Here is a 27,310-nt window from a genome sequence, read left to right on the forward strand (position 1 = left end):
CTTAATTTCCATAAAGTTGGTGGACTCACAAGAGACTAAATATGAAAATTTGGTGCAACAGAGGCCGACATGTCATAACTTTTCCCTAATATCTCTCATCATAAATCTGTAATACACAGAAAGCTCCGAAAACGCTGTAGCCAGTGTTTCTCAGCACTAAACAACCACACCTTTCCACCTCCACACCTCTAGTGTGCCCAGGCTCTTGGTTAGTTTTAGAATTCATTTTAAAGTTTCAGTGCTCACTTTTAAAGCCCTACATGGCCAGGCTCCACATTATATTATTGAACTGCTACATGTCCACTCCACAAGCTGAACTCTTAGATCTACCTATCTCCAACCCAGGGTTTTCTAAGTGTACCTCGGACTCCTCCTCAGACTCGGGGTGATTGTGCCTTCCAATCAGCAGCTCCTAACTCTTTTGGAGTACTCTCCCATTAAGCCTGTGGTCTTTGGAGTCTGTGGACTATTTTAAAAAGCAGCTAAAAGCCCATTTGTTCAGGCGGGCCTTTAGGAAGCATGTGGTACCCTATGCTTTAGTCCAACATTCCTTATCTAATTCCCCTGATATGTATCATCATTGTTTTTAATTGTTTTAGTATTTGATTTGGTGCTCTCTGACTGTGAAACACTTTGATCCCGGTGACTTTGCTATATAAATAACCTTTGTTTGCTTGCTAGTGTCTAGTACAGACTTTCTGTTATAGATTTAAAGTCTCAACCTGCAAAAAGCTAAATTCATACAGTAAAACCAGGTTGTGCTGCTACCTGCAGCTACAAGCTATCTTCTTTGTATTGTTATCATTTTCCTGGCAACATACAATACGTGCAGTTTGTACTTATGTTGTCTCTTGTTGCACTAACTTTTGCAATCAGACTCTTGTTCTCCATCTCCGTGAGTTTTACCTGAGAACTCAGTAAATTCCATTGCACTGAAATCATAATGGCTTCAACACATTGTTTGAAAAGCACACAGCGGCTGTGAAAGTACTTTACATTTTTTATTCATTTCCAAGTAACAAAGGCAACCAACCATAGATGCAGAAGTGAAAAGTCCATGACCCGAGCTTAATCAGAGTAAAAGAGGTTCATGAGGTGAAGTTAAAGTTGCTCGAATAACAGCTACACGCAGGTACCTCCGATGACCCGTTAAAGCCTTCTGAGAGGCCATTTTATTCCTAAACATCGTATAACCTGCCAGTGCAAAGCCATAGGCAGAGCAGAGTGCTGAAGTATTGGTGAGAATGATGAGGTGTGGGGAGATAGTGTGTGAAAATGAATTAATAATCAAACCCATTAGGTGGGAGAGGGTGGAAAGGTACGCCCAGTGATGCATTTCACCATTGAGAGAGTGTATTCTAAGCGTTCATGAGACCCCAGTGACAGAAGTGCTTAACCTAATAATCGGACCTGTTCCCTGAATCAATGGGTGGGATATATACTTTGTTGGTGGCTGACAGCCCTGCTGCCTTTCCTGAATCTCAAGTTGTTCACACAGTTAAGTCAAAGCAAAGATTAAGCAGCAGAGAGCTTTTTAAGGAGAAACTGGCAGACTGTCAAGCCTGCTGAGGGAAGTTGGGAACCTCATACATCTCGCTGTAGAGCAGATTGCACTCGGTGGGGGATGCACCTGGCATGTTTAACCCCGCTGCCCAGGGCTCCTGTGAAATAAGAAGGGCACCGGTCCAAAACTCTGCTTTTCGGTGCTTATCTCCTTCCCTGCTGCCGTGGAGGACATTTTCCTCATCGCCGCTACATCAGAACAGATAATGTGATGGATTTGTGTGGAGCGATGCCAGGTTTTTCATCAGTGTTATGATGTCAATTTATAAGGACGGTAGGGACCCTTAAGAACAGAAGGCACAAATTCAGATGTAGACTCATGCTACTGTGTCGAGCAGAAGTGAACAGCAGGCGCTCAGTTTAAAGAAGTTATGATTGGTGATGGCTTTTGGTTCTTAGTGCTTTTATCAGTGGCTTTCAATCTTGTGGATGACCAGTTCCATACACACTCGGCCAAATCCTGGGCACTGAGTTTAGCCTCTCATGTTTTTTATCTCAGTTGTCACACCTGCCTAAAATTGGTACCCACAGTGTTCATGAGTGCTTCAGGATAGCTCTGCTCCAGCAACTATCCTTGCCACTGGGTAGATGAATGTTTAATGCATTTTCTCTCTGTACTTCAATTATATTTCCCCTTCTTGTCTCCGCTCAAGGAGCACCAGAGACAGCGATGCAGATGATGAAGACGACGAGCGCCGGGTGAGCCGAGGCTGCACGCTGCAGTACCAGAGGGCCCTGGTCAAGGTGCTGACCCAGTTCCACACCACCTCCACAGAGGGAACCGATCAAGTCATCACCATGCTGGGACCCGACTGGCAGGTGGACGTCACTGACCTGGTCCAAGACTCCCTGAAGGTGACTGACCCCAGGATAGCAGAGTTGGTGGACAGGACCGTCCTGGTGGGCCTGGAGCTGGGATCCACAACGCTGAAGGTAAATGGACCACTTTTTTTTACGTGTCACCGCTGACACATCCACATAAATCAGGAGTGAAAAATTAGGTGTCTCTTAGATGACAAATGATGCATCTGAGTGAGGAGGATGAAAGAAGGCATGGTGCACTCCACAGCCACCACACACGGAGTGAAGGCTGAGTTTAAGAGATGAGGGAGTAAGATTTCAAACTTAGAGCTCATTACTCTCTCTGAGGTTGCGGCAGCTGTTAGTGGGTGAGGAAGCTACTTCTTTTGAAGACTGTCACTGCCTTACTTCAAGGATAATATCCATTGAATACAAGTTGGGTTTTATTGCCATAGTTTAAGTCATCGTTTCTATTTATTATGACAACATTATGCTCCCTAAATTACATATATGCTGATATTTAGGAAGACTGTGAAACCACTCCAGCAAAGTCGGACTGGATGAGAAGCATGAGGCAATCAGGCAGATTGTAAACAAGCCAACGGTTTATCCAGTGTATCTAAAGAGAGCACACCTGGAATGTCTGTAATAATCCCTCATTACTCAGGAGACAGTCGATAAGCTGTGACGGATGTTGCAGCACACAGTTTGGGTAGTAATTTTACCATTTATCTCTATTTTCTTTTTCAAATCAATTTAGCCAACTGGAGGGTTTGTTTAACACCTGTCTGCTGGTTCGATTGCTTGTGTTCCTTGCCCTGTTTAATTTAGCAATTAACTTGGTCAGTTTTATCTATGAAAATTACACTGGAGTTGTAATGAACAAGGTTTATCCTTGGGGTTTGTACAGTATTTTCACAGTCCTCTTTCTCTTTTATCTGAGTCTATTATGAGACGAAAACCTTGTCTCTCTGTAGGTGTATGCCATTGTTGATGTCCACCTCTCTCAAGTAATAGAGATCCCTGGCATAAAGTGTGTAGAAATGCATCAGCCGAGACAGGGTCAGAAGGAAACGGCAAAAGTTATGACTCCTGCGCAGTGATTTACTGACGCTTCACTGGTCATTTATGGGGACGGAGGGAACTAACGGTTGGTGAGAGTTTTGATCACCGTGAAAGATCACAGTTTCAGCCTGTCAGGAGAAAGAATAGTCGCCTGATGGATGTGTCTGATGATGGAGAAATAGGGAGGAAAGATATAAGTCACCAATCCATCATTTTAAATGAGCAATGGATCATCTGTAATCTGCTGAAGGGTATGAATAATTATACATCAATTTACCACCAGACGTAACTTGCCACATTGGCTCATAGCAATTGTGGATATATAAATAAATAAAAGAATAAATAATAAATAGAAATGATTTCATCCTTCAAACAAGTTTAAAAGATGGATTGACCTGGAACAACGTCTGGAGATGTTAGATTACTCAAAACTAATGTACTTGGATTGCAGTGATGTAGAAATAAATAAATAAAAGGGTCAGGTGGCCTTCAGGCTCCTTTTTACATGACAATCACCTTGTCAGACATCATTTATCCATTATCTGTATCAGAGGGAAGGAACAAACAACCTATGTAGTTGTTTAGGTTGGAGAACTCCTTGCATCTTAGCAGAGGTTGAGCTATTTCACTGGATATGTAAAACGTTTGACCTGCTAAGAGATGAAAAGTCAGAGGATCATTAAAGTTATTATCATTCACCCTCTGTGTACCAAGAGTGTCTGTGCAAAATTACATAACAGCCCATCCAACTGTTGTTGAGATGTCGCAAAGTGGTGGAATGGCTACCACAGAGCCACGCCCCTAACATGGCTGGTAAGCTTAGAGGACAATTTACGTGTCCTTACAAGTGGACATCATTCCCTATGTACTCCATCATGTGTCAAAATTCCCAGCCCAGCAGGACCTCACTTCATGATGTTTAAGTCGGATGATGAGCGGCCACTGAAGCTGAAATTGAAATTCCAGCTGCCTCCTGCACCTGCAGCTCAGTCCCCACAGGTGTGACTGAATGATGAAAGTGTGAGGCAACTTTAGAGAAAAAAAAAAAAAACATTTCATGTTAAAACAGCATGAAGGAAACAGAAATGAGATCTCTGAGGACTCACTTTTCATTCACACACAAGTGACTGACGGCTTACAAAACTAAAATTACAAAGACGGAAAAAGATCCAGTTGAGAGCATATTTTACAAAGAACAGTGACATTGTTATGCTGATTTTCCGGAAATGAACAGTATATATCTCAACAACGGTCCTCTTACTGAAATGTTCAGTCTGTTAGAGGATTTGAATTAGTCTTTGAGTCTTAGGAGACTGATTCAAATTGTCCACCAGCTCATGAATATGAATAAAGAGAAGGAGCAGCTTTTGTCCACTTAGTGCAATATCCCAGACATTTAACTTCTTTGTTTTTGGAAGGATGGTTGCTGATTATTGCGTGAATTAAAGTATTTCTATGTTAAATTAGACAGGCCTGCGTAGTGTGAAGACACAAAGGAGAAATATCTGAGGTTTTGAGGTTAAATTATAACAAGGGCAGGTCTTAATTATTCGACAGAAAGTATGTGTGTACGCTGAGATTACAGGGCAGAATCGTGACTTTCAAAGAATTCGCCAAACCTGGTGGGAGTTGGGAGTTTAATCCAGAGGATTAATGAACAATAGCTGCCTCTCAAAGTGAAAAGCCAGACTTGGACCAAATTCACTGTTAGTTCTTGGATCAGAGATTATTTAATTAATATCTGCAAAACATGCAATCATCTTCTAAAGACATACAGCAGAATAGGAAAAGAATCAAATCTAATCTATAGAATCTTTCTTCTCATTGGAAAATTGCAGTAGTGTTCAGACTTTACTGTGTAAACACTATAGTGTGTATCTCAACAGTGTGATCCTTTGTTTAATGTTAATTTACTGGGAGATTTAAATGGATTTAATCGAGAAATGGTGTCAGTTAAAGAAAAAAAAAGGAGCTGGAGGTTTTTGTAGCAATTTTCACCCACAACATTGACCTATCTCAGTTTTATAATTCAGTGATCTATACCATGGTCAGACTATTTTAAAAAATACATAAAGATTATATTTGAACAGACATCCATAATCTATGAAACTCTATAGGTGAGGAGATAATAAATGCATTGAAATGTTCAGGTTCATTTGCACTCCTCACAGCCTCACCAAATGATGAATTCAACTTCCAAATCTTCCACATATTGAAATATTCAGGTATGTAGGTACTGCTCTCATATTACATTTGTACAGATGCAACATCAAAAGCGTGCCTCTCTTTCTGTGAACACACTCTTACAAACATGTTGCTGAAAACACACACATGAACACATCATGTCATGCATCTGTGAACATCACAACCTCTATCCCAAGATGTCAAAAGCACGAGAGCGGTGTCATATGGCCGAGGACATTTGTCACATTTCATTCCTCTTCTCTCTCCCTCTGCTTTGATCTGTCCAATTAAGTTAACAATGTCCCCCAAGAATGTAATTTTATTGGAGTGACTATGAGGAGCGCTCGGCCGACTGCTCTGCTGCAAGTCTCTGTAGCTGTCGAGGGATCCCTTTGCCTCACAGGGGGTGCAGAGGTTTATTCTGCAGCAGCTGCACCCACTTTACTTGAGCAACTTGGGAAGCTGTGTAATTGCCTGAAAGTTTACAGTACGGTAAAAGTTGAAAGTGAGGGTCATGTTTTCATTTTTCACTGTGTTTCAAGAGGTATTACATTTGTATTTCATCAGTTAATCCTCTTGGAAGAGAAGCACTTTGTCTTTTGTGCAAACAAGCATAAAGAGGCACAATACATCTCAGGGCTCGTCAATGTTAATTACACTGATGGAAACCATAATGAAAAATGCCCATCATTTCTACAAAACCAAGGCTAGAGTTTAAAGAACTGAAAGTGTAACCAGACAAAATTGATCTGTCATTTAATTTCACAAAAATGGATCAAGGTTTAATTTGCTAATACTCCTCTTCTAAACAGGAGTTTTCTTTATTGATGTCGTACACAAGTATCGTCTGACCTTGTTAACTGTGTGTGCTACTTAATCCATTTTTAGCAAACAACAAAAAGCTATACAACAACCAGGGACAAAGCTTTGTTTGTGATATTTTATATTTTTAACCTGTGAATGAAGTTTATTCTATTATATATTTTATAGTATAAAAAATAAATTTTGTATTATTCACTGCTCTAAATGTACTCTATGCCTTAATTTGTACTTCAAAAATGTAGAAAAAAGAACTCATTTAACTTTTCTATTTTTTATTTCTAGGTATTTCTAGGTATTTATTTATATATATATATATATATATATATATATATATATATACATATATACATATATATATACATGCACCAAGGGAGTTTCCGGCCAGATGAAACTGTTTGTACATTTCTTAAAAACAAAGATAAAACTACACTATGTGTGTTCTCACTTTGGTAGTCCCAAGGGGCTGAAAAAAAAAAAGTTGGAATTCAAGAAAAGAAGAAGTACTTTCATTGTGCCGGGTTCATATAATGTCACATTCTGTTTGGTGAGATTTCCCAGCAGTCTCCCAATCAGACACAGACGTTATTTTGGGCATACAGTATAAATCTGCAGTGTCTGAATTAGTAGGAACAACATGCTTTTATTGCTGCTCTTCTTTTTGAATTAGTGCAACTTTAATTTGAAAAAGCGAGAGCTTCTTTAAATGTGATAAACCATAATGGAAGTTTAACAGAAAGTTTAAATTGCCTACTGCAGATCCTCCTGCATTATCAGCTGTGTTGAAATAGTGCAATGCAAAGACTGTTCAGTGCAGAAAGATATGAATGATCTCTTCTCAAGGTCTCAGTCCAAAATGTTATGTGTGATTTTGTGGAGGGGTGTGAGGATGCTTCATCGCCTGCAAGGTGCCTTGGTTTGGTCATGTGAGATGCCAATGAAATCTACAGCTTGCATGAATAAATCTTCCACTGATATCCTGTTGCACCATGCAAAAGTTTGATTTATTGAACACAAGGTTTGAGAAGAGAAGCGTAGAGTGTAGTAGGGAGGAAATAATGTAGTGTGATGCAAGTAATATGCACTGGCATGAGTGAGCACTCAACCACAGTTAGTGTCAATGTGCTGCTTGGACTCATCATTGATCCTCTGCTTCCTGTGAAGGCCACCAACACGATGGCACGCACGGCTGTACACAGCCCATATGCTCAGCAGTGACAGACAGAGCAGCTCCCAGCTGAAGAACATGTAAAGTGTAACTACTTTCGTGCTTCACTTCACTTCCCCTGCCTGCAGCACCGATGACAAATTCAACTTGGAGCTGGGCTCGAAGTAGCTACACAACTCCAGCTGACCTCTCCTTGCTGGCAGAGACAAATGCAGATGACAGACATTCATCATTCATTACTTAGAGTAGTGAATCAATATTCTGTTGGTCAAAACAGCTCTGTTTACTTCCTAGAGGTGCTGGCTTTTCACGTGTTAATTATCACCCATCAGCAGGAGTGGAGAAAAAGTCCGGAAGAAAAAGAAACACCCACTTAAAGATTTGATTATTTTGTTGTTGTTGTTTTTTTTCTTTCATCGGCGTTGCCCCTGCCCAAACAGGACATTAAATAAAGCCTGCCACAAGATTCAGATTGTTAACAACGTTGGTCTGCTGAGTATAACATGAAATAGCTTTTCTGAGCACTGTGTAAAAACATTTTCAATTCATTATAAAACAGTGGCAGACTAATTAGACTGTGGCAGAGGACGTCGGTTGAGTAGGTGGTCCTTCAGCATGGCCCAGGACACATTTACGTTCACACTGCTAAAAGAATGTAACCACATGTGGCCCAGACCACCTCTGAATGTGGTGGGATCTCTCAGAACTGTCCACTTGTGATCAATCAGACACATGTAAATACCAGGTATGGACAGGGCCATAGTGTCTGCATGGTAGGGGGTAGTAATGAGGAAGGTGTTAAACTCCTGTGTGTTTGCCCTCTCAGTGAAGCTCATTACCAACAACAGAGAGAGCAGTCACAAGCTGCTGTGTGCAGAGAAAATAACCAACCAAAAATAAATAAGAAACACAGTGAATGAAATGAAATACAATTATACAACAAACTGAGAACTACAAGCTGGAATTTCAATAAAGTTTAAATATTGCCAATCACGTAGATACATAAAACAAATTGAATAAAGCAGGCAGTATATAACAATACAATATAACATCTGTTGCCATAAAACCTGCTTAAGTTTGTCCTGACAAATCACTGTAAGTTCTGACATATGTTTAGCAGGGCAGCTGTAGGGGTGACAGTGTCAGTCTGTTGGCCCAATACTGTGGTCCAGACTGAAATATTTCACCAACTTTTGGAAGGATTGCCTTGACATTTCATACAGACATTCATGGTCCCAAGAGGATGAAGCCTAATGATTTCAGACATTAACGTTTCCCTCAGGATGATTTGGTGATCCTTTATTTTTTTCATCTAGCAACCCCATTAGGTAAATGCTGTATTTGTGCACTACCTTGCATTATGACTAAATACCTCTAGTAATGTATTTGGTGCCAAATCAAATGACTGGGTCCTTTCTCCACTAACAGACCAGAATCCAACCACAGTGTTCTGTATGCTTTTTGTCTAATTACTACGCTGATATCATAACAATCTTTAAACCCACCCAAACATACTGGATCCACCACGTCCCAGAAGGTTCTGTGAGGGTTTTTCCACAGTCATTGTGGGGAACCTGGTAAATCAGTGACAGTGGTAAAAGTAAATGAGGCAATTTGAGGAAAACTAAAAACCAAATTTCTGCACTTCATCAGCAATACACCCTGGAATACTTCACAAACATCACAAATTGATAGTGGTTGGGGAGAAAATCTTTCTCCCGGGTTTTCATTTTTTATGTGACAAATCATGTTTGAAGCTTAATTTCCCTCTGCAAGTGCCAGCACTTCTCTTCCCCTAATATCATTTTGAAAACAGATGACTGTGCCAGTAGAATAAATAATAAGCTCTGACCATTGTTTGTCTCTGTCAGGGTTCTGCTCATCCAAAGTTTTATAGACTGACTAATGATTCTGTGATCTCGACTGAAGCATCTACAACTTATATTTATGCCGATTAATAACAGCTTTAAAGCTCAATGTTTCAACTAACTTGGATACCAAAGCTATCATCAGTCACATCCCACAACGATTTTCAGCTTTAAACAATAGAAATTCATTTGTAACTAAATACAGACTCTTAGATCTTCTCGTGACCGCCATCACCAAAGTCCTCCTTCCATCCTCTGTAACTTAAATACAAGGTGAATACCCAAAAGACATTAGAATTTTGTAATCACAGGTAGTAGTGCAGCTCATATTAAAATGGCTTAAATAAGGAATATCTTGTGCGAAGTCAAGGGCAACTGGATTTGCTTGAGATTCTTGAGGAGGTTTTTGCCTCTCATCTAAAAAGGCTTCTTTTCAGATCTGAAGAACTGAGCCACAAAGAAGGCTTTTGGATGTGGGGACTGACAGAATTCACAGACTTAAATAAAGTGCGACCGTTTTATAACCTTAACCTTACTGTTTATCTACTCTACCTAATTCTTTATCATTGCAGCACAATGACAACTTCAACCAATGGAGGTCAGAAAAAAATGAAACCCTCAGCCACTTTTAAGTCACTGTTTGATAATGTAATCAAGAGTCCAGAGTGGAGCAGGTGACGTTTCTTTTTATCATCACTGTGTTTTATTTCTGGTAACAGCCCCATGGCTTCAGCAGTTAAGTGTAAGGAAAACTTACAGCAGTCTAGTAACCTTGCAAAGCAGATGGATTTCTCGAGAGCTGGAATCCATCTTACCAGGCTACAAGCTATTAACTCGTGGTGACTCACAGTGGTTCAGACCAATCAGTCTCCTATAGGAAGGAACTACTGTCAGCTACAGAGAAACAACTGTTTTTGATATTCACTTTGATGCACGAGAAGCATCTACCGACATGCTAATAGCTTTCAAAGCTCCTCAGAGTTGTGTTTCCTCAAGGGCACTCTCCTACTACGTCATACGATAGACAGATGGTTCATCCAATCACCTGCCAAGGATTTTTTGAACACGCCTGCCCCTCTCCAAACAGTTTTCAACAAAGCCTTCCCAGATGGATCTGTCTAACAAACCATCTGGTGCATCAGATTAGCAATCTAGCGTCATAAGGAAATATGCACCCTTTGAACTTGCACGTGATATGCAGGAATGAATCATGACTCATTCTGTGTGCACTTCTAATATTTGCTTTCAAAGTCTCGTTCCTCCACATTCAAGCCTCTTTTTATATTTTGGCAACTGTGGGTGGGAACTGCTCGGAGCTGTCTATAAATATCACATAAATGTGTGCTTTGCTTCTTATTGATCTAAAATATGTTTTTTGGGGTTTTTTGAATTATTTCATGTTTCTATTATGTGTCTATAATTGAGCCTGTTTTATTTGAAAAATTAAAAAGGTTCGGTTTGGGTAGATTTGGAGTAAGTATAACATGCATAAAACAGGTTTATGTGATTTTTGAAGGGCTGTGTGTGCCAACTCAAGCAACAAAAATAGCAGAGGCTGGGGGAGGTTCCAGCATTGATACCAAACTTGCACTGCAGCACCTGATCTGTAGTGACAAAGTGATTTCTCTTAAATATCCCTGAAATTGGATACATGACAGCTGAGGAATAAATGCCTACACAATATATGTTACCAGCATGGATCATAACCCCGCACAAGATTAGTTTCTGTGATTACATTTTTAGCGTATACAATCAGTGAATCGTGTTTTGACATTTGTACGAAGTCGCCAATATTGATTTCAATTGTGTGAGATTTTCTTTTTAGTCACTTTAATTGGCCTGTAAAAATATCAGCCAGCGCCGAATGCAACGTGAAATAGAAGAAAATCAATTGTAAGCAAACAGTTTTCACTGGTGGAGGTGTACCCAGTCTGACCTCAGTAGGATTTATGTGTAAACGTGTTTTTACACAGAAAACGACTTCTCTCAGGAAACATCCTTCACCCCCCTCTCACTATCCATAAAATGACTTGTGATCGTGACCTCTATTAACACCCCTGTTAAACTAGTCTTGAAATAAAAATGTCCACAATCAAGCTTAATGCTGAGATTTTAATTGTAGCAGAAAAAGCTCCTGTAGTGAGAGTGATTTATAATGCAACTGAGTTGTCCTCATGCAAACTTTTAGTTTATTTATGCATTAATTTACTATCATGCCCAAGGCTTTGCTTGCACACTGTGTGTGTGTATGCATGTGTGTGTACATGTCTTTCTATGGTTGTGTGGACAAATTCTAGTTTGAAACCATTGTTGTGAGGACACTTTGGCCTTAAAACTTTAAAAGGCTAATGAGGGGTTAAGACTCTGTTTTAGGGTTGTGGTTAGAATTAGGTTTAAGTTAGGGTTAGTGTGAGGATTGGGGTGAGGTATTTAGTTGTGGTGGTGGAGGTTAGGCTAAGGAGTTAGGAAATGCATGACATCAATGAGTGTCCTCTCAACAGTAGAAAGACTAATGTGTTTGTGTTTGTGTTTGTGTTTGTGTTTGTGTTTGTGTTTGTGTTTGTGTTTGTTTGTGGTGCATGTGCACATGTCTCTGTGTTGCCCAGTGAACCGTAACTCTCCTTCCTGGCATATTAATTCATCTCATCCAAACAATGCAAATTGAAGTGGAAGAATTTTGAAGCTGTATAATTTTTCTTTCCTTTTTTTTTAGCTGTTAAGCATTAACCAGTATAGAGAATGTTTTTGTATTATTTCGTTAAACATTTCAACAGAATTTCTTTTTTACTTTAGAATATTACTGTGATGAATAAAGTATACAGACAGCCACACAGTACACACAAGTAAAATATCAAGGGCAGAGGAGTCAAGGTGCTGCAAGCAAGACACATTCTCACACAACTACAGAAAGGCTGTCACACAGCTGATGGCTGCACTGAATTGCCAACCATTAACCTCTCTAGGCTAAGAGGACATTAGACAGGAGTGCTCCAATGGCTGTGCAACACAACATTTCTTTCTTTCTTTTTTGTGCAACATAAAACAGTCATCAAGCCACCTAATTAATCTAATGTTGCAGCAAATGCCATGACATTGAAAATAAAAACAGAAAGTGTAACTAAAGGTGAGGATCTAATTCTGAAGTGGAAAACAAAGATAAGAGTTTTACCATTACATTATAAAAAGCTCCACCAGAAGGAAGCTATTCCTGTGGGTATGTGTCTCAATGACATTCTGGTGCGGCTAAAAATGTAGAAACACAGGTAGAAATGTTTCCAAGACAATGCCCAAAACACATTGATAACACCTGCTAATGAACAGGTTCAGTAAAGCTCTGGAAAAAAGCTGAAAGCAAAAGTTAAGTTTAAAATATTCTGTCACAGATACAATTGAAATCACCTGCCATGACCACACTATTGAAAATAAATAAATATGCAATGATCAGGATTTAAAATTCCTTAAAATATAGATAAACTCCTCACAGCACATCCTTCAGTTTTTATGTATTTTGTTTGCCTGTGATTGGCATGAGTCATCATAATTTCAAAAACATTAGAAATTTGATTGATCAGTTACCTAATGTGGTTTTCTAGGAAATAATAAATCAAGGCAACATAAGGCACCTTACTGAGGTAACAAGGAGGCCAGCGCTGACAAATTATGTCTCGAAAAATTTTAAAAGGTAATCTTTTTTTTTTGCCAAACATATCAAATGTATGCAGGCAGGGAAGAGGAGCAAGTGAGGAAAGTGTGGGAGGTTGTTCTTGATTTGACATACTGTATTGCTGATAAGGACCTTGAGGGGCTGTCGAAAGCTCCAAAAAAATATTTTTAGTGGACCTTGAGTTAAAATTATTTGGTCAAATTTAGCCAAATATTTGAACCTTAAAAGTTACCATAGTTGTATAAAAATCCCCGGCGTACAACATTATGTGTGTCACAAATGATGGAGTTCTAGGCCAGTTAATTGTAGTAGTTGTAGGCCAGTATTAAATTTCCTCTGTTACCATTGTTATGCAACTATCTGATATGTTATGTTTATCCCCAGCCATCCACGAAGACTATTACATAAAGGAAATAATAGTAAAATGAGAATTACTGCAGTACCATCAATTCTGGATGACCGCTAGAGGTAGCGTGTAACACTGGATGTTATTCATCTCGTTCATGCATTGAATATGAAAAAAAGTTACATGTGACCTAAGATGAAATGGTGTATATCGATATCAACCCACGTCGTCATGGGAGACGTCCCCACAGAATTTTCTTGCCAACATTCCAAATGACAGAGAACTCTGGTGATCATCCAGAATTCATAGAACCGCAGTTACATTCGTAACTCCCTTTCTGCTTCCTCTTGACTGCCAGAGCCAGTGCTCAGCACTGGATGACGATTACCAACATAGTCATGAGGAAAGGTTCCTGAAAGGTTCCTGAAAGGCAGCTGTTGCTGCTGCAAGGGGAACAGCAACATTGACCTTGTAAATATGGACAAAGGTTCATGGTGTAGCCCAGGTGGCTGCAGAGCAAATCTCACTCAGAGGAAACCCCCAGTGGCGCTGCCCAGGAAGTGGAGACACTCCTGGTGAAGTGGTCCCTGATATTAAGAGGCAAAGGCAGTCATCTTGACCTGTGTACCCTATCAATTACCTCAACAATCCACCGGGAAGAACTTTGTGTAGACAAAGCATGCGCTTTCCTATGGCTATCGGAGAGGCAAAAGCCTGCAGTCGCCTGTATATAGTGCTTCAAGATCCTCACTGGCCAGAGGAGTTCTGAATTAGCTTCCTTGGCCTGCAGGTATGAGGGGTCATAAGCTGGATGCTCAGTGACCTGATTAAAGTGGGCTTGAGCGAATCCCTGCATCATCCCAGTTCACTTATTGACAAGGCTTGAAGCTTACTCACAAACTTAACTAATACTATTGCCAGAAGAAAAGCAACCTTTTGCTGGCTATACCCATAACAGCAGGCACATGTGGCCCCCCAGCTTAGAGGGCAGGTCCCACTATGGAACTCCATCCAGAAGCCTGTACATCTCTGGGAACCAGGCCAGTTTGGGGCAACCAGCAGGAGTCTGTGATTGCCTTGCTGCACATCGTGTCATGTTTCTTCTATCACTGGAAATTGTGTGAAGGCATAGAAGAGGCACCAGGGTGTCCTGTCCCATCGGACAGTTCTCACCATAAGGGAAAACCAAAGGGGGCAGTAGGTTGAGGACAGGTCTGCTTCGGCTGTGCCTGTCCCTGAGGCTGGGAAAATGAGGAAAAGCCCAAAGGAGGAATTGCTCTGTGACCCAGGGTGAAACGGTCGATCTAGTGCCCCCTTGACATTTGCCTGGTTGAACGTTAAGGAGCAAACCTTTAATCTCAGTGGAGGATGAAACCATAGCTCCAGTCGTACAGTTGCAGGGCTTCTTTCGAAAAAGAAGTTGGCTTTTTTCTTTCTTCAATTGAACATTCATGGATTACCTGCAAGAAGATACAAGGGATGTCTTTCATGATGGCTTATATACACTATGTCCTACATCATCCCAGGTCACTTATCACTTTGTTGATATTAAATACTTCACCTACGCATTGAGAAACGGATAACATCCAGTCTGAAGTGCTGCATCTGGTGGTCAGGAAGAATGAACTATAAAATTGTCTGTCATGGACATTTACTAAGCAGAGTACAAGCTACAGGGGCTGTGAGAAAAAGAGATGTCTGTGTGTTTATAAGGGGAGGTTTATGATTTTGGACCCAACACAAAAAAAATAATGTGTTGAGACCAAATTAATAAAAACCGACAGCTGCAGTTCCATCTGTTTCTGCAGATGATTTGGCTCAAGCATGACAGATTACATTTCACCAAATTATGTGGCACATAGATCTGAGCCCAAACATCAGTTTACATCATATTACAAATCAGGCAAATCTAAAGCTTCTAGACAATGTTGTCTTGATGCAGAACTTTAGTATTTATGCTGTAGTTGGCTTGCTGTTTCAAGGTTTCAAATGATGATTGGGGAAGCTTTTCAGAGCATCAGAGCCCTCACTGCTCCAGCATTACACACTTTGTAGCAGCTAGAGTTAAAATATGCTCTGGATGAAGGTGGAAATTATTTCCCCGCCTGACTCTAAGGACAAGGCCACTGCTTGGCTGAATGGCTCTTTACTTTGTTCAAGCCCCTCATGACCTCTGGTTGCAATTGCAAAGCAAAATGATGATATTTTAAAAGTGCTCCAAGTACTGGGTTCAGAGGCCTGTCAAAAAAAAAAACCCTAGGATTACTCAAGGAGGTGAGATGCTTTGGGTTTCATGCAGTGACACTTAGATGGGCACAGGTGTTTTTGCTAACTGTCACTTTGAAAGTGTGAGGTGGCTGCTATGGATTGTACCTTGTCTGGTTGCTGATGGATTCCATCTTGAGTAGGGCTTCTTTGTTTGTTTGTCTTTCACTATATTAGACAGAGAAGCATTGACACATGGATTCAAGACACACTGGAACAAACAATGGCACAAAGCACTTTAATCCAAAATTGGCTTGTCATGGGCTTTATGAGCTTCAGAAAGACAATAAAGCTGTTGTCTTTTCTGGACTTAAACGATGTCCCTCTGTCATGTGGAGAAACAATAAAAGAGCATGTTTTTTTCCCTGCAGGTGGAGTCTCCGCTGGCAGTGGATGCAGTGCTGGGAGAGTCTGCATTCTCAGTCACAGACGACAAGGTTTCCATCACAGAGCTGCGGGTTCACGCCATTTCAGGCCTGACCCTGTCACTGCAGCCCAGCCCCGGCAACAGCCACACCATGGTGGCCAAGGCAACCGGCCTCCAGACACTCACTGCTCCCAAACAGGTAAAGCTTGAAGAAATGACCAACAATTACTTTATATACAGCTACATTGAAATGTTTTGTAGGAAATGTAATCTTAAAAAATGTGCATTTGTGTGTACTCATAACTAACTACCTTTCAATCACATACTGACTTTGAGGCATTTGCTTTCTGAAGACATTTCCCGCACCACAAAAAAAAAAGAAAAAAACAGACCCTTCCTATGCAAAGCTGCCTGAAACATTACAATATTTCAGTCTGCAAGACTAACAACAGTATCATGAAAATATGCAGGTGGCACCACACACCTTGCTACATATTTATGAAGGCTGCATGTGTGCAAAAAGTAACTAGCTGAGGTAAATAACAAGTGTCATGTTTACCTCCCAATCAACACATTGTTAAAAATATCTAATTTAGATGGAGGACACCAGAAGCAAAGTATAACTTCACTGAAAATTCATCCTAATGGAGCACTAGCTAAAAGTTACCTATGGTGTCACTGCTCATGTTTGCTGTTGTTGTTTTGGCCGCAGACATTCTAATTCAAGGAATAAACATTGAGGAAATATAAAAGTTCCTTTTCTGACACATTTTTATTCATGAAGTAAACATCTTTTTGAATTTTAGCTGGATCAATATTAAATTTCAACTGAATCACCTCTGTGTTGACCTGTAGTGTATCATATCATTACAAATTCATCTGTATTGTTTTTATGTCGGATCACAAATTATTTAGATATGTACTGAATCATCTTAGAGGGATGGAAGTGATGGAAGGGTCACTGGTTACTACATTTGCAGCAGTTCTGTAATTTCATGGCTAAAAAAACTCTTTATGCCTTCGTTATTTCTCTTTCCAGACTGCTAAAACTAAGTTTATTTGCAAATCTCCTCAGTGGCTCTATCAACAAGTAGGCACTACTTACCTCTCAGTAATAAAATTATTTCTGACACAAGATAACTGCAGCTGCAGTGAACTAGTAAGTATTATTGGTGCTGTTTTATTACAACCTCCATATTAGCTAAGTCTGGTAGAACAATATTGATATGTCCAAGTACGTTTCTCAAAATTGATTTTATTGTAAACACACCTGGGTGAAAAACAGAAAATCAGAAAGCTGTTTTTGATTTTTTCTTTGCCGCTGTCTCTTCAAACAGGAGTAAGGATCTCTGCAATTCTCTGCAAAGAATTAATTGGCAGCCCTGCTTCAACAGAGGAAGTCTGTGTGTGTGCGTGTGTGTGTGTGTCTGAGTTCTTCTCCTGCTTTGCCCTTTCATTGGCCTGCAAGTTGCTAAAAATGCAACGACAACCACATCAAGCATCAGTGAGAGAGAAGCGAGCATTAAATTCCAATTTTTCTTGCTTTCCGCTTCTTGGCCACCTTGAAATTTAATTATTGTAATGTATTGTCCTAAGTGCTCTCCAAGGCCGGGCCATAAAAGGCAGCCAATTCCTCTGCCGGCAAAGCTCTCAGAGGACTACTGGAGCTATTTCAAGCCATTTGATCCTGTTTGACTGGAAAACTTTCTAAATGTCCTCTATTACTCTAGAAATGAATGAAACACATAAACTATGGATGGGGGGAGTTGGAAAAATCAAGGTCTCTTTACATTACTCTCTTTTCTACTTGACTAAGCTCGCCCTTTTCAGAACTAAGAGCTTCACTGTTTGAAGGCTCATCATAAACCATTTTTGTTGCCATGACTCACTCACTGTTAATGTTTAGATCAGCAACTTAATAAGGTATTTATGAAACTGAATAGTACTATTTCTTTTCATGTTGATGCAGATGTCTCAGAACAAATTTTCCAGGGGAGTGTTTTCCTGCATTTGCATATTTTATAATCCAAGTTGTTTACGTTCAGTTTACATCCACATACAGTATATTCCCTGTTGCCACATCACACAGATCAGAGAAAGTGAGGAAATCACAGATAGGAAACTTCTAAATACACATTAGTTTATGGAAGTACACAGACTACGTTAATTGGAGAAATTGTGTGCCAAAGGTATAGTAGGTTAGATGCAGAAAATAATATCGACATAGTGCGGAAATCCCTCAGGGTCTCATCAGGTCTTTGATGCCCCTCTCACCTTTTTCAATAAAAGAAGCTACTCTTTTTAGCAATACTTCACCCAAGACTAAACAAAATCACACATCCTAACCCCTACATGCAGAGCTCTTCTGCACTGGATCAGCATAGAAAACCAGGTGCCAATTGTTTTGTCAGTGTCAAAACACCCACACATTTTTCTCTACATCAGCTGTTCTGCAGAAGAGTCAGCTCATAAAAACAGATAAGCCATATTCAATGTATTATTCAAATGCATCCATATCAAAGGCTGTCTTCATTCTGTCATGCTGAGATGATAGGGGTTTGGCTCCTGGTGGAGCACCACTGCAACAAAGTCTTCTCCCAAACTACAGCAAAGGGATTTTTGCCCTGAAATTACAGGATGTGTAACTGTCCTTTGCAAAATGAAGCAAAAAAAAGTAGAAGCCAAAACCTGTCAGAGTTTGTTTCAGAAACAACATTTTCCCTCTCTCTTGGTCAGCTCTGCTAATGGTTGGTTGCTGTTGTTCGAACAAGCTGTGAATAAAGGCAACTGTCAAATGCTGCCTTGATTACATGGACGCCAGTGTTGCGGTTTTCTCTGCAGCAGATGAATGTTGTCAGATAACCACCGTGCGGCATTTCATCCGGTATCTCCATGGGGGAGTATCGACACTGAAGAGAGATATAAAAATACTAAATAAGAAGATCACACACCAAACAGGAAGAGACAGACTACAGCTCATCATTCGAAGCACACGCTGCTGTTGCCGTGCATTATCTGCCTGTGCTGCAGAGCGGAGCTGTGTTGTAGCCTTCAGGACAACGCAGCCGTTCCTTCCACCCCGTCCTCCTCCGTGCTTGAAAGTGATTTGCTGGTGTGCAGATCAGAGGCAGGCCGTCTGTGTGCGTGTCAAGGCTTGTACCGAGCACAGGGTCCTGCGGATGTTCACAAACACTCTGGAGATTTAGGGATGGCGCAAATCCAGGACTTCAAAGTCTCAGTTGGGAACAGATATTCAAATCATGGTCAATACCATGAAAGAATGGCATCTGAACCATTGAAATATTCTTTGGTGAGATATAAACACAAGGCAGAGCCACAGCTTTTTTGACCGTTTCATTTTTTTTACTTTGATATTAATGGAACATGTTGTTTACTTGCAGAGATTAAAGCTACTACAGTACATGTGACTGTTCCCTCTTGATACCTTTTTTCCCTTTTATAGGTTAGTCTCAGTTTCTCATCATGATAGGCGAGACGTTATTACCAGCACTTAAAGTCAACCTGTGCCGCAGCATTGCTGGTCGACTGGAAGCATGTTTGAAGACATGTTGAACCTGTTTGTACTTGGAGTTTATGCTTCTTGTAAAGCACAGAGAGCAGTTCAGCCTTGGCAGAACCATTATCCATCATCATCTGGAGGGTTTTTAAGTTTTTCAGTCACTTAGCACAAAATGTCCAATAAAGTAAAAACAATCAATCCAGTACAATTGTAAAAGTTGGTCAGAAAAGTTAAAGGCAAATTTTCATTACCTTGTAATGGATGATAAAGTTTCTCAGACTTTTTAAGGATATTCACAGCGGCTTTTCAGTATGTTGAGACTTTCTGTTGAGACAATGACGAATCCCCTGCTAATAATCTCTTTCAATTCTGTTTTCAGCCTGGTAGTCAGATACGAATTGGTAATTTTCTCTCTGTATTTACATGAGACAATGTGGCACATCGGTTGCTCTTGGATCTGTTCCATGCACTGCCAAGTTTTGCAGAGCTTTTGGATTTTTAGAATATCTCGTAAAACTTTTTCCTCATGAACTACAAGTCAGGAAACCCAACATTTGGCAAGTACATCTACTGAAGCTTATTTTCCCATGAGCATTCCTGGCCAAGCTTTCAGTCTACTTCTGATTCTCCAGGTCATTCAGACACATCAAAGACTTCAAACAACCCTTGCGATTAAATGTTAATAACAGACAACCATTTGAGTTGTGGTACCAACAATTATTCAAATATCTGCAACACTTTACAGTGAGAGCAGGGAAGTTTGGACGTAAACAAAAGTTATTTTGTGGTGTTAAAGAAACTCACCATCTAAACTGTATTTCTCTCTTTTTGTCTGACAGGAGGCCAGTTTGTCTGTCTGGATGCTTTTCAGTGACAACACAGCTGCCACTCTGACTTACTTTGATCCCAAAGACTACAACCTTAATGCCTCCACACTGGATGACAAAGTTGTGTCAGTATCCCAGGAGCCTCAGCAACGCTGGCCTGTGGTGGTGGCAGAAGGGGAGGGATCTGGTGAGACGGTTCGGGTAGAGATGACAATCTGTGAGGCCTGCCAGAAGACTAAACGCAAAAGCGTCATCGCATCTGCTGCAGTTTATGTAAAGGTCCGCTTTGGCCCAGAGGAAGACTCTGAGGAAGAGGCAACCACTGAGGGCGAGATTGAGCTGGCCCCAGTCACCAGACGTCCAATCATTGATCCGAACATCAATGGAAGAACTTATGAGACATCTAATGAGCAGCCAGCTAGTGTTCCCATTGATTACACTAATTTCCCCACTATTAGCAACCAGGAGCAGCCGACTGAGAGTGATGAAGAGGAGGAAGACGACTTTGTGCATTCACCTCGCAATATGACCGACCTTGAGATTGGCATGTACGCTTTACTGGGAGTCTTCTGCCTGGCCATCTTAGTCTTTCTCATCAACTGCATAGTCTTTGTGCTGAAATACCGCCATAAGCGGATCCCACCTGAGGGTCAGGCCAACATGGACCATTCCCACCACTGGGTGTTCCTCGGAAATGGCCAGCCCCTGAGGGCCCAGTGTGATCTGTCACCACAGCAGGTAGAAAGTCCCAGTAACCCTTTGGAGGGCGTACAGACTTGCTGTCACGGGGACCACCACAGCAGTGGCAGTTCCCAGACTAGCGTTCAAAGCCAGGTACATGGGCGGGGTGATGGCAGCTCCGGTGGCTCTACGAAAGATAACGGCGAGGAGGCCAGCTCACCCACCTCCAAGCGCAAGAGAGTCAAGTTTACCACCTTCACCACCCTTCCCACAGAGGAGCTGCCCTACAACTCCATCCCCATTGCAGATGAAGAGGACATTCAGTGGGTTTGCCAGGATATGGGCTTTCAAGACCCAGAGGAACTGCATGATTACATGCGCAGAATAAAGGAAATAGCCTGAGATAAGAGGTGCAGTGTGAAGCACTGCTCTCAGCTTTCTAAAGAACCGTTCCTTTCTATTTTTCTCTTTTTCACCTCAGTGAAAGATACATTTTCACAGACTAAAAGGCCAACTGTTGTTTTGGTTAGGGTTTGTTCCATTTAGTTTGCACAGTGCTGTAATCTAATACACGCTCACACAGAAGAGAACGACAGGAAGCCAAAGACTTGACCAGAGGATCTCAATCACCGGAGAAATCTGTAAATTATGGCTATAGGAAATATGTTTCACTTGGAAGCTGAGCCATGGCCAGACCTTATTTTCAGGATCTGATTCTAGAGAAAGCCTGACGTGGACAGGAGTGTAGAAGAGGTGTGGTATTTGCTGGCTCAGTGGGACTCTGCAGTACTGTACCTACTCCAAACTAAGAGGCCTTTGATGAACGAAAAAACTGTCAAAGACTCTTGTGAAAGTTACATTGAAAAAAAATCATTTTGTTTTTGCCAAAGTAGGAAAAGCATTCTTTTAATGGCAAAACATGTTTCATTGTTGTTCTTGGTGCAGCACATTCATGATTTGTACTCATTATCATTCCTTACATTTTTCTACATTTCATAGGTAGTCTAAAGCAGTGCCCTACTACTATTCCTCCTGGTCCTGAACAAATCTAATGCCTTATCAAAACGGTCACAGTTCACCTCTTATATCAGTCAACAGACACACTGTTTTCTCACTATGGCTAGAGGCAGTGTAGTAAAGAGCGACTATGTAAAATGCTACGACTGATCTCGGGCATGGGGTATAAATAGAGACGAGCTTGTGTATTGTGAGGATCTCTGACAGTCTTTGCATGGAAGGGGATCTTGAGGCACAATCAGCAACTTTTTTTCCAAATTTGTAAATGTTTGTATTGTAATTATATAATCATTCATACACACTACAGGAGTGAATATGTTATCATGCATTACACGCATGCCATGTCAGGCCTACATGCAGACATTCCTCTCTAGTATATGTATATATGGTATCGTCACCTCCAGGACGAACGTTCAACTCGTTACGTGCTCCAAGCAAAGGAGGAGTGGAAGGCCGGTCGATGTCTTGAAATTTTGATAGTCCTGTGGTGAGTAGAAGGTTCCCCTCAGTAACGTCTCGACAGAACTGTAGCTTCTTAACAAACTGGTATCACATTTGATTGTTGAACATGAGGATTTGCAATGCATCAGAATTGAAACAGATTTAACCTCTGATGATTTATTTACCTTCCTCCAGTTTTGGCCTCCAGCCTTTGGGAAAATAACTTAAAATTAAAAAATTAAAAAAAAAACTTATAATGTACTAGTTGGAAACTTTCTCACCGAGACAAGATCCTCTAAGATCCCATAAAGAAGATTAAGGGATAATTTATTGATTTTGCTTCGTCATTTAAATCATGGTCATCCCATGTTGTCATGCTGTTTTTCAAACACGCTGTGTAGTGTATGTTGTCCCTATTTTGTTCTCGTGAACTCACCCGGGGGAGTCACACTTTGCTTTGTCTGAACTTTATAGACAGAGACCAGTAGCTCTTACTGGCAAAGAAAACAGCGGCGTTGTTAAAGGCACTCGAGCTGTGTAGACGCCGTGGGTGCGGTTGAAAGAACGTGTAAAGGTATCTCAGGATGCTGATTGACTTCACTGGCGTTTCAGAGGGATTGGAATCAACACAGCCAGTGTTTGTCATGTGCAGAAGTGTTAATTGCTGTGTTGAGCTTTTAAGGGTTTGCTGACAATACTACGCTAAAGTCGAAAAAAAAAAACAAAAAAGAGGAGAGATCTGGCGAGGTTAGAAAGAGCATCAAATATCTCAAATGAGATTTCAACCAAAACATTGCGAGGCAGCCAGACATGTAGTCACTGAGAGCATGATGAAAGCAGAGTTAATAGTATTTTTAATTGCAGTTGCCCTGTTAGAGTAGTGTTTGCTTTTTAGTAGTAGAGTGGATGACTGGAGATGAAGGTTGATGTTATTCCAGCTCTGATCTCACATAAAACAAGTTTTTTTTTTTTCTTTTTCAGGACTAATGAAGCAACTATGAGATAAAAATTAGTTTCCATGTCACTTTCCTTTAATTCTCTATTGCATCTAAGGGCTTGGATTTTTACTTTATGTTAACTGACTGACAGATTTTTGGTGATCCTATGAGAAAACTAATGTTGCTTGTTCCCTCTGTGGTGATAATGAGCTCAAGCTCTGTTTCACTCAAACTGTACATTTTGTTGCCATCCTACCTGCTTTTCAGCCCCTGCAGCCTTATTAAAGACCCAATCCAGAATTGTTCTCCTTGTGGCAGTGCTGTTATACAAATACCAGCTTCAAACGGGACAAAAACATAGAGACACATTCATCGACTGACATTATGTCACAGCTGAACGCAACTGTTGAATGTGATCTGAAGATGGAAATGGCTTCTTCACAGCAACATTGTAAATACTGGAGCAAAACAGGCTTTAATTTTCACCTTCGACTAAGGTTGCCATGAGATTATTTTCCATCAGTAAACCATACTTTTCAATATTCTACATGTATATAGATCCACATTTGATATACTGATAGAATCCTGGATTGGGACTTTAAGGATTTGGTTTACTGCATGCCCTCTCTATGTTCCACGTGGTTGAAATGAATAATGACCTGATTCTACTGTATAATAATGTTCAATCTGTGTTAACATCTGAAAAAGGAGATGAGATGTTATTTTTGACAGTCCAAGCCCGTCCTTCAGCCACAGCATCAACATGATCTGCCATGAAATCGAGAACAGCAGCAGCCAGCTGGAAGCGTTTCAGTTGTAACTTTAATCGATGGTGTCTCAGGATGAATGTAGGATTTCTTTAACTAAAGCTGGCTGTTTTGTGTTTAACGTTAATGTCATCGCCCCAATCTGGTGACTATAACAGATTAAGTATCTAATAGCAGCTTCACACACTTTACAATTTCCATTTTGTTTGCCACTAATTTACTCCCACAGTATGGAAAATATGTTGCACATGGTACATCTCAAAAACATTTTTACTTTTAGATCTTTTTTTTTTTTTACATCCTACTTTCATCCCTCTGTAAATTCTGTCTTTTTTGTAATGCTGCTCTGGTAACGGTGCACAGTGTGACAGTCATTTTATATTTTCTTCAAGCTGCTAATAGAAACTAAATCTTCTGACATCATGTAATTGAAGATCTTGAATTGTATTTTCCTACCCCCCATGGAAAACTGTGCACAACTCAGTTGGCTGTGCCAGGTAACTACCACACTGACTATAATATGTTAATGTATAGAGCACTGTTGAATTTCCTGTATTCTCTTGAAAACAAACCCCTGTATTTTCCCGTTATATGTAAAGTACTAAAGAAAATGCAATACACAAATGATTTGTCATTTTTATTTCATTTACCAGAGTTGAAGTCTAAACAGGAATGGGAATGTTTTATGTATTTTTCAAACATCTTTTTTGCTTCGGCATGATGTCGACTACATGTGGGATTCAGCCTCTGCAGCCTCACAGAGGAGGGAACACTCTGACCTTGAAGGAGTTTGGCTCATTGGGCACTTAATGCCTCACAAGAGGATTGGTACAAAAACCTCAAACATGTTTCATTTATACAATATATAGAGGTAATGGTTGTATAATTCTGCAATTTATGTCTTATTTATATCTTATTTTAACTCCAACGTGTTCACAGATATTTAAACAAGCCTATTTTACATTATGGATCGCTGGCAAATTCAGTGAGAAGGAAGTCAAGACAAAAGAGGAGGCTGATTATTTAAGAGTGCTTTATTTCTCTGAATTGTAACTCCGCAGTATGTAGCTCACATCTGACACCTTCGCCCATGCATGTGTCCCTGCCAGGGCTGATCAGATCCTGGCTTGAGACCTACCAGTGTTTGAAGTCCATGGATCACTGCTGTTCACCCCTTGCTGTGGTGAGTCTGAAGCCCTCCCATCATGTTCACTGGCAGTTCCTGCAGCAGCAGCATAAACATCCTGCAGAGGCATTGGTATACAAGCCTAAGGTAGTGCTTCTCTACTCATCCTGCAACTCTCGTCCACATTAATCTATACTTGGAGGTGTTTTTTGAAGCCTGGAGCATTTACTCTCTTAGTTCTCGTCATTCGGGCAGCTGAGATCAAAGTCTTATGAACTCAGGTAAGCCACACAGGTCATATGGAGAGAGTAAGTATGTCCATAGGACAGTGGGGACAGATGCTGATATCTAATAGCCAATGCTTGTGTAATAAACTGGAAATGAATTTGGAAAGATGTTGACTATAAAATTATATACATTATTTTTATTATTTTATGGCAACAACTGTAGGATTATATTTTTATAACGTCTTGAGATCCATGTGATAGTATGGAATTCAAATGTTAGAAGAATATAAGCATTTATTCCTTTTTTGTCTTATTATTACATACAAACCAGAACAAGCTTTATAAAGGCTAAATTCAAAAGTGAACGGTGTGTAAGTCCAAAGTGACTTGACAAACTTTAATGGTGAGAGGAAATATTACAGGAAAATACTACTGTGTTTGTACAATAAATGTAATAGAAATACCCATAATGGATTCAAAAGGCCTCTTACACAAAGTAAAACCATTTCTACACAGAAAAGACAACCATGCCAGCAAGTTGCTGCCAAGTTGTATCCAATTGTATGTTTGATCCGAAGTGCTGGAGGTGCTGTGCTCTGCAAGCAGTGGCCTCAACACTGTAGCTCCTGTCAGCAGCTACTGTAAGCCTCCTCCATACAGTGCAGGGCAGTGCAGTGATGTATTAAACCCCTGCCTCTTGCTGAACCACCTCTTTTTAATCAATAATATATATATATATATATATATATATATATATATATAAAGAATGTATATCTAAGTATAGCCACAAGTATTCCTACTACTACCATGTGATCATGGCAAATCTTTACACACACTCTAGTATCTAAAGATCACAGTGCAACAATATAGATGTTTAACTCCATGGAGAATCATGCAAATATTAAATATATTCAAAGTTTCAATGGGAATTGATTTCATTTTCATGTGCAACCACACAAATCAAATACTAGCTGTTTTCCACTAAGACCAAAAACTAATAGTTAATTGCAAACTACAATAAAGACTGTGTAGTCACCTGTTGTCGAAGCTGCACAAGGTCCTCAGTCTTTCCAAACATGTTCCTGGTCTTAAAAAATGAACTCTGGTCATATCAGTATTCTCATGGTCAACAAATCTAATGAAAAAACTATAAATTGATCCTAAGACCAAGTCCCAACTATTAAACTATTAAAACTGCAACAAAAGAACATGTCACATGTTAATTATGATGAAAATGGACACTGCAGTGAATTCTGAGTCAGTCCCACATAAACCGTAGCTTTAGGGAAATACTCAGTATCTGCAGCTGAAAATAGAGCCAAGTGAATACACTATTTACTGATGTTTGAGTGACGTTTACTAACAAATACAGTTCCCAGCTGTTTAAGGAAAATTATTTTGCCTTTTTTAAACAATGACACTGTATAATTGCGGCTTGTTTTTAATCCTTGATAGCACTATTGGTGCTATTTTTTGTACATAGTGTGTTATAGACATATAACAGGAGCTGAGGTTGAAATTTCAAAGTTACTCAAACAAAACACATCCTTGGACTAATTTATGCTGTTAGCATTTACACAGCCAAAATGATTTTTTTTTTTTAATCAAAAATGAAAAGGACAAAAATGTCCCTGAGGACGCCAAACGGTCTTCAGT

The 27,310-nt window shown here is 40.2% G+C and overlaps 1 protein-coding gene across 2 annotated transcripts in view; it reads left to right on the forward strand.

Annotated features, from left to right (window-relative positions):
- The window catches only part of tmem132e (transmembrane protein 132E), a 359,849-nt gene extending 334,924 nt beyond the window's left edge, over positions 1-24,925 (forward strand). For both annotated transcript variants that reach the window (XM_071505844.1, XM_071505843.1), the window contains 3 exons: positions 2,217-2,496; positions 16,115-16,309; positions 20,470-24,925. In XM_071505844.1, the coding sequence (XP_071361945.1) occupies positions 2,217-2,496; positions 16,115-16,309; positions 20,470-21,540 (1,546 nt within the window). In that variant the 3' untranslated portion in view covers positions 21,541-24,925. The remainder of the gene's footprint in view (positions 1-2,216; positions 2,497-16,114; positions 16,310-20,469) is intronic.
- The last annotated feature ends 2,385 nt before the right edge of the window (positions 24,926-27,310 follow it).

Source organism: Trachinotus anak, unplaced genomic scaffold (assembly GCF_046630095.1).
Source record: "Trachinotus anak isolate AG129_WGS33_773 ecotype Australia unplaced genomic scaffold, CSIRO_AGI_Tana_v1 ptg000020l, whole genome shotgun sequence".
In the NCBI taxonomy this organism is placed as follows: Eukaryota; Metazoa; Chordata; class Actinopteri; order Carangiformes; family Carangidae; genus Trachinotus; species Trachinotus anak.